At 41.5% G+C, this 12,599-nt stretch overlaps 1 protein-coding gene across 20 annotated transcripts in view; it reads left to right on the top strand.

The window, feature by feature from the left end:
* Nucleotides 1–12,599, top strand: part of LOC125457120 (target of Nesh-SH3) — a 313,067-nt gene that overhangs the window by 66,584 nt on the left and 233,884 nt on the right. For all 20 annotated transcript variants that reach the window (XM_048540862.2, XM_048540869.2, XM_048540866.2 and 17 more), the window contains exons 5-6: nt 743–936; nt 4,309–4,409. In XM_048540862.2, the coding sequence (XP_048396819.2) occupies nt 743–936; nt 4,309–4,409 (295 nt within the window). The remainder of the gene's footprint in view (nt 1–742; nt 937–4,308; nt 4,410–12,599) is intronic.

The following is a 12,599-nucleotide window of genomic DNA, read 5'->3' as shown; positions in this document are numbered from 1 at the left end:
GGTCCTAGTGATAGGAGATGCATTAGGTGGTCATCTTTCAAGATTCTATAGAATCTGGAACAGTTCCAATGGATTGGAGGGTAGCTAATGTCGCTCCACTACTTAAAAAAAGGAGGTAGAGAGAAAACAGGGAAGTATATACTGATTAGCCTGACATCAGCAGTGGGATAATGCTACAGTCAATAATCAAAGATCTAATAGCAGAGCAGTTGGAAAATAGTGGCAGGATTGGACAGAGCCAGCATGGATGTACAAAAGGTGAATCATACTCGGCGAATCTACTGGAATTCTTAGAGGGTGTAACTAATACAGTTGGGAAAGGGGAGCCGGTGGATATTGTTTACACAGACTTTCTGAAGGCTTTTGATGAAGTATTATGTAAGAAATTAAAATGCATGGGTTTGGGACTGCAGCCATTGACAATATAGTTAATGATTTAAATGAGGGAACGATATGCAATGTCTCGAAGTTTGGGTCAGAGGTTGAGCTGTGAGGAATTCTCTTCAACAGAAAGTGGTTGAGGCTAAAACATTTAATATTTTAAAGAACGCGTCAAGATATAGTTCCTTGGACGAAAAGGATCAAAGAATATAGGGGGAAGCAGGAATTGAATATGGAGTTGGATGATCAGCCATGCTCATGATCAATGGTAGAACAGGCTTGAAGGGCAGAATGGCCTACTCCTGCTCCTATTTTCTATGTTTCTATTTTCTGATGTCATTTTTTTCATTTCTTTCTTTAGGCACTATACAGTTCGGTACAGAGAAAAAGAAGGAGATGAGAATTGGCTGTATCAATGCTGTCCAACGAGTGAAACAACAATAGACAACCTTAAACCGAATACTGTTTATGAATTTGGGGTACGGGTTAGCAAAGCAAAAGAAGAGCAAGAGGGTACTTGGAGTGAACCCACCAACTACGTTACTGCTGTGACTTGTAAGCTGCCTTCTTTGTTACAGTAGAGCTGAAGATTTATAATTTGATGTATTATGCAATTCAATCTATTATCCCTTCATGTAAATTCTATTGACAAAATGCTGTCAACATTTGGTGGAGCAAGTTAAGATGTTTGAGCGATTTTTTTCATAATTTGCATAATTGAGTTCAAGGATGGCCTGATCCTTAAATTTGCTAACCATTCATTAGACATGATTATCAGATCTTGTCCAATCATTTGGGTCAGTGTCAATTACAGCGTGGCTCATACCATCTCTTCAAGGCTGACTAAGGATGGGCATTAAATGCTGCCCTCACTGGTGACACCAGCATGAACCAAATGAAAAAGTCGGAAAGGAAATGAAAAGAAGTTTGAGTAGGGCATCTTCCGCAATATCTAGCACCTTTGTTTTTAAAGCTAATCTTGAGAGCTATTGAATGTCAAACGTTTTACTTTCCAAATTATTTTAAGTGAACAAATATATCCAATTTCAAAGGTAATAGTTACAAATGATGAAATAGTTACGCAAAATAGTTACACAACTAAAAACTGCGATCTTAAGCTGAATGTAAAATGGACTTGCTCACAGTTCTCCTTATGGAAGAATGAGGGACTTCAGCTTACATGGAGAAACTGCTTCAAAAGTAGGGAAGCTTAAGGGGAGATTTGTTAGGGACGCACCAAGTTATGTAAGCTTTTGCTAGTGCAAGATTAATTTCACCAGCAGGAGAGACGTCCATTTTATAAGAGTCTATAAAATTATTTTTGGACTGGTAATCCAACCTCAAAACTAAATTTAGAAAATTTTTGCTGTCAAATTAATATAGTATTCAACCTTTGACTACTACTCCAATGCCATCTCTCCCCCACCACACCATCCCTTCTGGCGACATTCTACCCTTTCTATGTAACCTCGCTTGGATATGGATATTCCCTGCTTTGTGTGCCATGCCATTCTTCTCATGTAGTCACATTTCATGATATTTCTATTCTTCACATTACACTTTTCCTAACTCATTCTTCTTTCCCATTATCCTGTGATGTCTCCCACTTCTATGCGACCGTACTTGACCACCGCCAATGTCATTGCGCTCCCATGCTGTCGGCAACATATCATATCATCCCCCCCCATTCCAAGTTGCTACCGTCAGCCTCCAGTTCCATCCAACTTCCCTCCCCAATTTCTGCAATCAGAATAACTTTGTTATGGTACTTCCCTTTGCTTCCCATGTACTTTATCTGCACCAACACCCACCTCTCTCCATAACCCCATGTCACCATCACCAACCAATCACAGTTGTGCAGGCAACACATACTTCTGTCCTCCATGTGCCAGCCAACCATTGAACAATCAGTAAAAAGAGAACTGACAAGAGAAGTGTATCATCATGAAAGATAATGAACAGTTTCACTTCCTGGGTAATTTGACCCATGGGAGTGAGTTCTGAGGCACTGATATTGGAAAAGAAGGTGGAGTGGAGTGGGCACCTTGTCATTCAATTCCCTGTGATTCACTCAATGATAGAAAGATGTAGGAAAACTTCCAAGGCCCTTAAGGAACTAATGCTGCTGCTGCTAATGGAAACTTCTCTAGCACATGGGAAACTACCGAACAAAAACTGATGATCTTCCTGAGGCCTTGGGATGGGCAGTGCCTCCCTGATCATTGTTACGCATGGGCCAGATCTATAGCCATGGAAAGATCAACCTACATTCAGCAACAACACCCCAACCCTGTCCACCCTCCATAAGAAGCCAACAACACTAATCTCAGATAACAAGGTGTCGAGCTGGATGAACATAGCAGGCCAAGCAGCATCAGAGAAGCAGGAAGGCTGATGTTTTGGGCCCAGACCCTTCTTCAGAAATAGGGGAGGGGAAGGATGAACATAGCAGGCCAAGCAGCATCAGAGAAGCAGGAAGGCTGATGTTTTGGGCCTAGACCCTTCTTCAGAAATAGGGGAGCGGAAGGGGATTCTGAAATAAATGGAGAGGAGGGGGAGGTGGATAGAAGATGAACAGAGGAGTAGATAGGTTGAGAGGAGACAGACAGGTTCAAAGAGGCGGGGGATGGAGCCAGTAAAGGTGAGTGTAGGTGGGGAGTTAGGGAGGGGATAGGTCAGTCTAGGGAGGATGGACAGGTCAAGAGGTCGGGATGAGGCTAGTAGGTAGGAGATGGGGGTGGGGCTTGAGGTGAGAAGAAGGGATAGGAAGGAGGAAGGACAGGTTAGGGAGGTGGGTAGAGTAGTAGTCAAAGGGGTGGGTGGAATACTGTATTAATTTGACAGCTTTGCGGAACACCTATGCTCGGTTTGCAATAAACAACCTCCCAGTTGCGAACCATTTCAACTTCCCCTTCCATTCCTCAGATGACATGTCCATCCTGGGCCTCCTGCAGTGCCACAACGATGCCACCTGAAGGTTGCAGCAACAGCACCTCATATTCTGCTTGAGAACCCTGCAGCCCAATGGTATCAATGTGGATTTCACAAGCTTCAAAATCTCCCCTCCCAAAACCAGCCCTGCTTGCCCCCGCCTCCCTAACCTGTCCTTCCTCTCACCTGTCCCCTCCTCCCACCTCAAGCCCCACCCCAATCTCCTACCTACTAGCTTCATCCTGCCCCCTTGACCTGCCCATGCTCCCTGGACTGATCAATCCCCTCCCTAACTCCCCACCTACACTCACCTTTTCTGGCTCCATCCCCGCCTCTTTGACCTGTCTGTCTCCTCTCCAGCTATTTTCTCCTCTATCCATCTTCTATCCGCCTCCCCCCTCTCCCTATTTATTTCAGATCCTTCTTCCCCTCCCCCATTTCTGAAGAAGGGTCTAGGACCGAATCGTCAGCTTTCCTGCTCCTCTGCTGCTTGGCCTGCTGTGTTCATTCAGCTCTACACCTTGTTGTCTCAGATTCTCCAGCATCTGCAGTTTCTACTATCTCATCACTAATCTGAATCTAGGGTGCCAATGGTGCTGCTCTTGGCTCTGTGCAGACCCTGTAGTAGCTGCCAATCCCCAATGTGCTGCTGAACTGAAGAGCTGCTGACCCTCCAAATAGCCACCAGTTCTTGGAGGCCAAAGTGCTGCCCTTTATGGGAAGGGTGCATTGAAGCAAGACAGATTAATGCCTGGTGGGTGCAGAATCCAGTCAGGCTCCCTTGCTTTTCATAATGCCATCACGATTGCCAATCCCTGCAGTAAATTCGACCCAAAGAGAGTAATGTACAACAAAACACCTCAAAAATAATTAATAATGTAAGAGTTGGGATGTCGATTAATATACTTTGTAGGAACCCTTCTCAGATTAGTAGAACTGATATCTGAAAGACTATTTTCAATGTCAGTATTTAATGTGTCGTTATGTTTTGTTTAGCCTCACCAAAAAGCACCGAAAAAGACCAAACTCAAAAGATATCAAAGAAACTTGCCATAAACTTCAACAGTGAAACTCTCAAGAACACAAGGAAACCTGAGGTTTGTGTCATTGGCATGTAAGAGTGAACCTGGAGCCACCTTCTAAAATATATCCAATTTCATCAAAGAAAGCAGATTTTTAAAAATACGACTGGCTGTGGAAATCATCTGTTGCAGTTTTACAGCTGTTAGATGGTTTATCTTTATGATCCAAAAATGATTTCATTGCAAATACAAGGCCCAGTCTGTGCAAATTGGAGCTATGCAGATGTGCAAGAGAGTAAAGTTTTAAACTGACAGTCTGAAATTTGTTGATTTGGAAAACCATATGTAGGCTAAAATTTCACTAGTCAGGTCAGAGGGGAAGTTTCTTGATTGATTGATTGATATCGCCAGTATGTTAACACCCAAAAGAAAATATTACATCATTTTGACCACACCAAGTGGTTATCAAACTCATTAGATAATTAATAAAAAAGAAAAATATGATTGAAATAGCTTTTGTATTATTTTATAGAATTATGCGGAATTAATCTGTTCCAGATGGCATTGAAAACGATGGAAACTTATCAGAGTTTTGTTCCTTACTGTTTAAGCCAGTTTCATTTTAATGGTTTATAGAACCTTCTGTTTTGCTGCCTGGTTGATTACATTGGCCAGTACTATAATATTTTTCATTTGGGTTCATATCTTCCATATTTTATTGTTTGGGTACATTCAGTGGACCATGGCTGAAAGAGAAGGGAAACGTTATTTTTCACGTAGAGTATTTACAAGGCAGGAAGAGAGAATTGGCCACCATACCTTTTGCACCATATAATCATGTCTCGTAGATTATCCAGTTAAAAAAAAACTACTAACAGTTGAATGGTTTCTTCCTGTCTATCTCTATTTGGAATTTTATGAGAAATTAAAATTGATTCACATAATATTTGCTCACTCATTTTAACAAGAGATGGCATCTTCAGAATGAAAATTGTGCCACATTGTGACTCAGTCCATTGAGTTTTTCTTTTAATTCATTCACAGGATGTGGCCATTGTTTATTGTCCACTCCTCATTTCCTTTGAAAAAAAGATAGTGAGTCATTTCAAGAATTAATGCTAGAGCTACTTTGAAGCTGTAAGAAGGGAATTCCAAGATTTTGTTTCATTAACAATGAAGAATGGATGATACTTTTCCAAGTTCAGAACGCATGTGACTTGGAAGGGAGATTTAATTGAGTGGTACTCCCATCCACTTGCCATCCTTATATTTTTGGATGATATGGATTACAGGGTTGGAAGGTGCTGTGAAAGATGCCTTGGTGAGTTTCTGCAGGGCATCTTGTGTATGTTATACATTGCTGCCACTGTGCTTAGTGATTGAGGGAGTGAATGTTTAAGTTAATGGATGGGGTGTCAGTCAAGTGATTTGCTTTGTCTTGGATGGCATCAAACATCTTGAGTGTTGGTGGAGTGCGCCTATCCAGGCAAGTCAAGAATACTCCATCACATCCTGACTTATGTCTTGTCATATTTTGATAATGGATAGGCTTAATGGCATCAGTAGGTGAGTTGTTCACCTCTGATCTGTCCTTGCAGCCATCATATTTATGCAACTGGTCCAGTTAAATTCCTGAGATAATAGTAGGAACTGCAGATGCTGAAGAATCTGAGATAACAAGGTGCAGAGCTGGATGAACACAGCAGGCCAAGCAGCATCAGAGGAGCAGGAAAGCTTTCATTTGTTCATTTGTTGTTGTCAGCTTTTCTGATATTCGCTCATTCCTCGATGATTTTCCTTTCATGGGCATATTCCTGTAGTGCGTGATTGATCAGAGAACGGCACTTAGTTTTCAGATTTAATTTCTCTTCAGGATTGATGAGCATGTTGAGTTGTTGTTGCTAGTTTTGTTGATTCAAATGAAACCTTTTCCTTACCCTGTGCCTCAATACACAGTGAACTTGTCCAGAGTTTGGCCCAAGCTTTAATGTTGTCTTGGTCGTGCTGCATGCAGGCAGGATTACTTCAGTATTTAACAATGGAGGGACTGTTATTGTGGGAACAACTGAAATGATTGTGTTTCGGACACTGCCTTAAGGAACTTCTGCAGTGGTGTTCTTGGCCTAAGCTGCAACAGTGACAAAAATTATCATCCTTTGGGACTGGATTTCAAGAAATGTGTTTGGTGGCCGCCACAGCCAATGTGACCGATCGGACTGCAAAAGTCACATGACTACAACAAGTCAGCCGGTACAGTATCCACAAATGTATTTCTGTAAACACATCCCTTTTAATTAAAAAATGGCCGTGTGAACATTTTTAGTTACAAATTGTGCAAGCTACCCAATATACATGTTCAACAAAGGAAAATAATCATTCAGTAAAATGCTGTTCATTCTAGTCTGTCCCACCTCTATAATATTTGCATTGCATTTCGTCTATCCTCTCAAATGTGTTCATGATGTAGAGGTGCTAGCGTTGGACTGGGGTGACAAAGCCAGAAGTCACATGATACCAAGTTAGTCTACTGGGTTTATTTGAAATCACAAGCTTTTGGAGCGCCCCTCGTTCATCAGGTGAATCTGCTTGTCCCTTGGTGATTTTCCTTTCCTGGGCGTATTCCGGTGATGAACAGTTGATCAGAGAAAGAAACTTAGTTTTCAGATTCCATATCTCTTCAGGATTAATGAGCATGTTCAACTGTTGTTGCTAGTTTTTTGATTCAAATGAAAGCTGCTCCTTACTCTGTGCCTTAAGCAGTAAACTGGTCTAGAGTTTGTGTTCTGATAACATATTAGTCAAGAACATTATTAGATAGTTCACAAATCTAACAAATTATTTTACTGCTTTCATATTTATTGGCTATGCATTTCTGCTACAGTTCTCACCTTGCAAGGATTCAGGCGAAGTCCTTTGACTGTCAGTACATGATTTACCTACTTGTCTTCAGGTATTTTCTTTCATTTGCCTTCGGGTGTGTAGAGTGGTCCCTCACTAAGAATATGCTAGATTTTGATCATGATCTATCATGCCTTTTGCCATCGTTTCTACACGTCCATAGACATCAGATCTTCTACTATAGCTTCCAGTTGGGTAAGATCACTGGACATCTTGTGCTGTCATTGGTTGACATCTCTCCAGCAGTCATCTTTATACAAGATAACAAAGCGTGGGGCTGGATGAACACAGCAGGCCAAGCAGCATCTTAGGAGCACAAAAGCTGACATTTCGGGCCTAGACCCTTCATCAGAAAAGGGAGATGGGGAGATGATTCTGAAATAAATAGGGAGAGAGGAGGAGGTGGACTGAAGATAGATAGAGGAGAAGATAGGTGCAGAGGAGAGTATAGGTGGGGAGGGGGGGAGGGGATAGGTCAGTCCGGGGAGGACGGACAGGTCAACGAGGTGGGATGAGGTTAGTAGGTAGGAAATGGAGGTGCGGCTTGAGGTGGGAGGCGGCGATAGGCGAGGGGAAGAACAGGCTAGGCAGGCGGGGCTGAGCTGGGCTGGTTTTGGGATGCAGTGGGGGGAGGGGAGTTTTTGAAGCTGGTGAAATCCACATTGATACCATTGGGCTGCAGAGTTCCCCGAGATGACTTTCCACATCAAGCAGATGTTCACCTGCACATCTGCCAATGTGGTATACTGCGTCTGCTGTACACGGTGTGGCTGCCTCTACATTGGGGAAACCAAGCGGAGGCTTGGGGACGGCTTTGCAGAACACCTCCACTCAGTTCGCAGTAAACAATTGCACCTCCCAGTCGCGAACCATTTCAACTCCCCCTCCCATTCCTTAGATGGCATGTCCATTTTGGGCCTCCAGCAGAGCCATAATGATGCCACCCATAGGTTGCAGGAACAGCAACTCATATTCCGCTTGGGAACCCTGCAGCCCAATGGTATCAATGTGGACTTCACCAGTTTCAAAATCTCCCCTTCCCCTACTGCATCCCCAAACCAGCCCAGCTCGTCCCCGCCTGCCTAACCTGTTCTTCCCCTCACCTATTCCCTCCTCCCATCTCAAGCCGCACCTCCATTTCCTACCTACTAAACTCGTCCCACCCCCTTGACCTATCCATCCTCCCTGGACTGACGTATCCCCTCCCTACCTCCCCACTCATACTCTCCTCTGCACCTATCTTCTCTATCTATCTTCAGTCCGCCTCCCCTTCTCTCCCTATTTATTTCAGAATCGTCTCCCCATCCCCCTTTTCTGATGAAGGGTCTTGGCCCAAAACATCAGCTTTTGTGCTCCTAAGATGCTGCTTGGCCTGCTGTGTTCATCCAGCTCCACACTTTGTTATCTTGGATTCTCCAGCATCTGCAGTTCCCATAATCTCCAGTCATCTTTATACACCTGCTTTATTTCTTTGTAGCTCAGCACTTTTTTGGTAAAGTATTTCAGCTTCTTACAAAGAAGTGCTTAGTTATAAAGAAACAGGCATGGGAAGACGACTGCTGGATAGATGCCAACCAGTGATTCAAAGGAATTACTCAACACCACAGAAAAAGTTACCATCATCATCTAAAGTGGCAGCAAGTGAGTGTGAGCTTCCAGATAAATACTAGAATATCATGTGACATAAGCATAATCCTTTTCCACCAGCACTAATAACAGAGTTGCAGTTTTTATTTGTTCAGATCTTTCATTCAGTTTTCTGGTCATTTCATAGTTTTACTACTGAGACTAGAACAAAAGCCAATTCTGCCTCATGTGTGTTTTCCATAGCAGCAGGAAATGAAAAATTCACAGCCTTTCTGAATTCAGTCAGTTCTTCAAAATTCTGCTTTTAATTCTTCTGTTTAATTTTTACATCAACTGGCCCTCTGACGTCTCTGAAAATTCACTCAATCTCAACCTCAAACTTCTGACATCGTGTTTCAAATACAACATTTAATGGTTGTCACAAACTAAAATGAAAGCTGTTACAGCACAGGTAGACGTTACTTGACTATGGCAAACACAACGTACAACTACATTTCTCCAAATACTTGGTATGACACTAGCTAGTGGAAAATTATCTCACAAATTCCTTGATATTGGATTTATTGGGTCTACTTGATTATATTTGCTTTATACCATCAACTATCAAAGGCAGTCGCTCTCAACGTACCAATATGGATAATCCACTTGGTTTGCCTGGTCATAAACACTTCACCTTGTCATTGTCATGTACTGGGCTGTGTCATCGTTGAGGATGGATGTATCTATAGAACCTCCTCCACCTGTTAAATTTTAATTGTTAACCACTCTTGATAACTGCGTATGCCAGGACAACAAAGCATTGTTCCAATCTGTTGGTTGTAGGATTTTTTAGCTGTCTATTGCATGCTGCTTCCACTTTTTAACATGTATATAGTCCTATATTGTAGCTTTAATAGACTGACCTCTCATTGTCAGGCGGGCATAATGTTGCTCCTTGTATGCTCTGTTCTGTACTTCTCATTGAACCCAGGTTGTTCTGGTGGCTTGATTTTAATGAAAGAGTGTCATATTATGAGGCATGTAGTGGATATGGGGCATGGTGTAATAATGAAGTTTCAAATCATTAAAACTGTTTTCAATGTTACTGCTGAAAAGAAAGATTACAAAGAACCCTGTTGTATCACATGATTTGATGCAGCGGCAACGAAAACTGCTTTTAAAACATTTTGAAAGCCTTATGGTAGTATGTATCATCCTATAAATGTGGGTATATGTGGAAATTCCTGTGGCTATACTCAATTAAATAGGCATAAATGATGTAAATTGGAGCCATATTGTGAATATGCAAGTTTGCTGCCTGTGCAATGCTGTAAAACCCTATACTTTTTCCCTTGAGTGGTTCACATTCTTCCATAGATGTTCATTTAATCCAAGATCAATGTAAATCTCACGATACAGCTCCTTTAAGGAGCATACAGTTTCTTTTGCTTTTTATTGGGATATGGTTGATGTGGAAAAGTCACACATCACTAGTTCTTCTGAAGGTGTGGTTTTTTTTCTCTCTTTATTCTTTCGTATGATGTGCATGTCTCTGGCAAGGCAAGCATTTGATGTCCATCCCTAATCTTCCTTTAACGAAGTGACTTGGTAGGCCTACTCAATGGGCAGTTAAGAATATATAATACAAAATGTAACCTTCCCTTAAGTGCACGAGTGAACACAGTTGGCTTTTTAAAGCAATAAATAATGATTTCATATAATTTAATCTGATTTCTGATTTGGCTAAAATGTCAGTTTCATTGATGTTTTTGGAGGACTTGTTGCTGTGCAAGAAATTACAGAGAGTTATAAGTGAAGCCCAGTCCATCACACAAACCAGCCTTTTTATCATTGACTTTGTCTACACTTCCTACAGCCTTGGGAAAGCAGCCGACATAATCAAAGAGCCCTCCTACCTGGCTATACTCTCTTCCAACGTCATTCATAGGGGAGAAGATACAAAAGTTCGAAAACACATCCCAATAGATTCAAGAACAGCTTCTTCACTGCTGTTATCAGACTTGAACAGATATCTTGCATATTAGAATTGATCTTTCTTTGTACCTTCTCTGTAGCTGTAACTCTATATTCTGCATTCTAGTTCAATTACCCTAATATACTTATGTAAAGTATGACTTGTCTGGATAGCATGCAAGACACTACTTTTTCACTGTATCTGGGTACATGTGACAATAATAAATCAAATCAAATCAAAAACAGTCTGCAGATGCAGCCTGGTGCATACCATGAGCTGGGTATGTGCCCCTGAGCACACAGTATCCTTGCAGCAGTATTACAATGTTTGTTGTTGGTGCAACCCAGGATGCAACATTATAATGCTAAAGCATCCTCTAATTGGATTGGAGATGAGGGTTGTGAGAAACTGGCACATGTTAGATGCTAATGTCTGAAGATGTGGGGTGCATTTGACCATTGCCTATAGAGTCTCCCCTGAGATGTTGGTTCCTAGTATCCAACTAGGAGGCTTTTTGGAGCAAACAGCAAGCTGAATTTGCCAGGTTAATAACTTGAGTAAAAGCAGAATATTGCACATGCTAGAAATCTTAAACAAACACATAATGCCGGAGAAGCTCAGGAAGTCTAGCAGCATCTGTGGAGAGAGAAACAGAATTAGCATTTTGAGTTTGGTATGACTCTTCTTCAGAACTGAGTTCTTCAGAATTCACTCTGACTTCCATGTTGAGAATTCTCAGCATTTAGTTTGCTCGTAGTGGGTGGTAGAATAAGAAGTTACATTTCAGTGAGGTAGGATGTGCAGATGTAAGATTGTTATGTAATATGCCCCTTTAACAGGCAGCTTGTCTCTCCCTAGCAATGATCTTGCCTCAACACCCAGAACTTTAATAAAAGATGCGGAAACTTGCTCCCAGTATTGAGATAGTGCTTGCCACATTTCTTGTCATATCTCAACTTGTTTAGGCCTCTGTAGGGTTCCTTCTATGGTTACTATTATTGACACTGATTTTCAATTTCAGAATCATTAATTTATTTTAAATTCTACTAGATTCTGTGATGAGATTTTAACACATCTCCCTGACCATTTTCAGCCAATGACATAACACTTTGTCACCATCTACCATAATAGCTTGATTGGAGGAACAATTTTATGTTTTGGGATGTTTTCATGGCATCCTGTAGTTGGCGCATTTGATTTATCATTGTCTTGGATGGTGTTGAGCTTCTTGAGTTGGAGTTGTGTCTTACCAGCTGAGTGATGAGTTTTCCGTTATACGTTGATTTCCGTCTTATAGACAGTGGAGAGGGTTTGAGGATTAAGGCCAATATAACATCTGTCCAGTGATTTCAGACTTATTTTGTTGAAGTGTCCAATAGCTAATAAATGATTGTTTTCAAAATTTTGAAGATCAAGAACTCGGTGATACAGGTGTCATTGATAATCAAAAGATGATTGCTGACCTTTATCTTATATAAGGTTGGCATATGTTGTTTAACTGTTATCTCTTATTCGTTTGACCAAGTTAGCATGTTACCCTGTTGTAGCAGGAGTTGTACATCGAATTGAATAGCTAGTGAATAGCCTCATTTCTAATCTTATCAGAGGCAAAACGTCACTGATGAAACCACTGGAAATTAATGCGGTGAGGGTATTTTATTTAATTACGTAGCTTCTGCAACCGCTTCATCTAATTCCATTAGCAAATCCCTCAATCTTCTATTCTCACATATGCTTATTGAGCATCCCCTTAGAAATTCACCCGCCCCGTTCACTACTTCATGTGGCAGCATGTTCCACACTTTCAGCACTCTCTGCATAATGAA

The sequence above is a fragment of the Stegostoma tigrinum genome, chromosome 12 (assembly GCF_030684315.1).
Source record: "Stegostoma tigrinum isolate sSteTig4 chromosome 12, sSteTig4.hap1, whole genome shotgun sequence".
In the NCBI taxonomy this organism is placed as follows: domain Eukaryota; kingdom Metazoa; phylum Chordata; class Chondrichthyes; order Orectolobiformes; family Stegostomatidae; genus Stegostoma; species Stegostoma tigrinum.
This window is presented reverse-complemented; position numbering and strand designations above follow the sequence as displayed.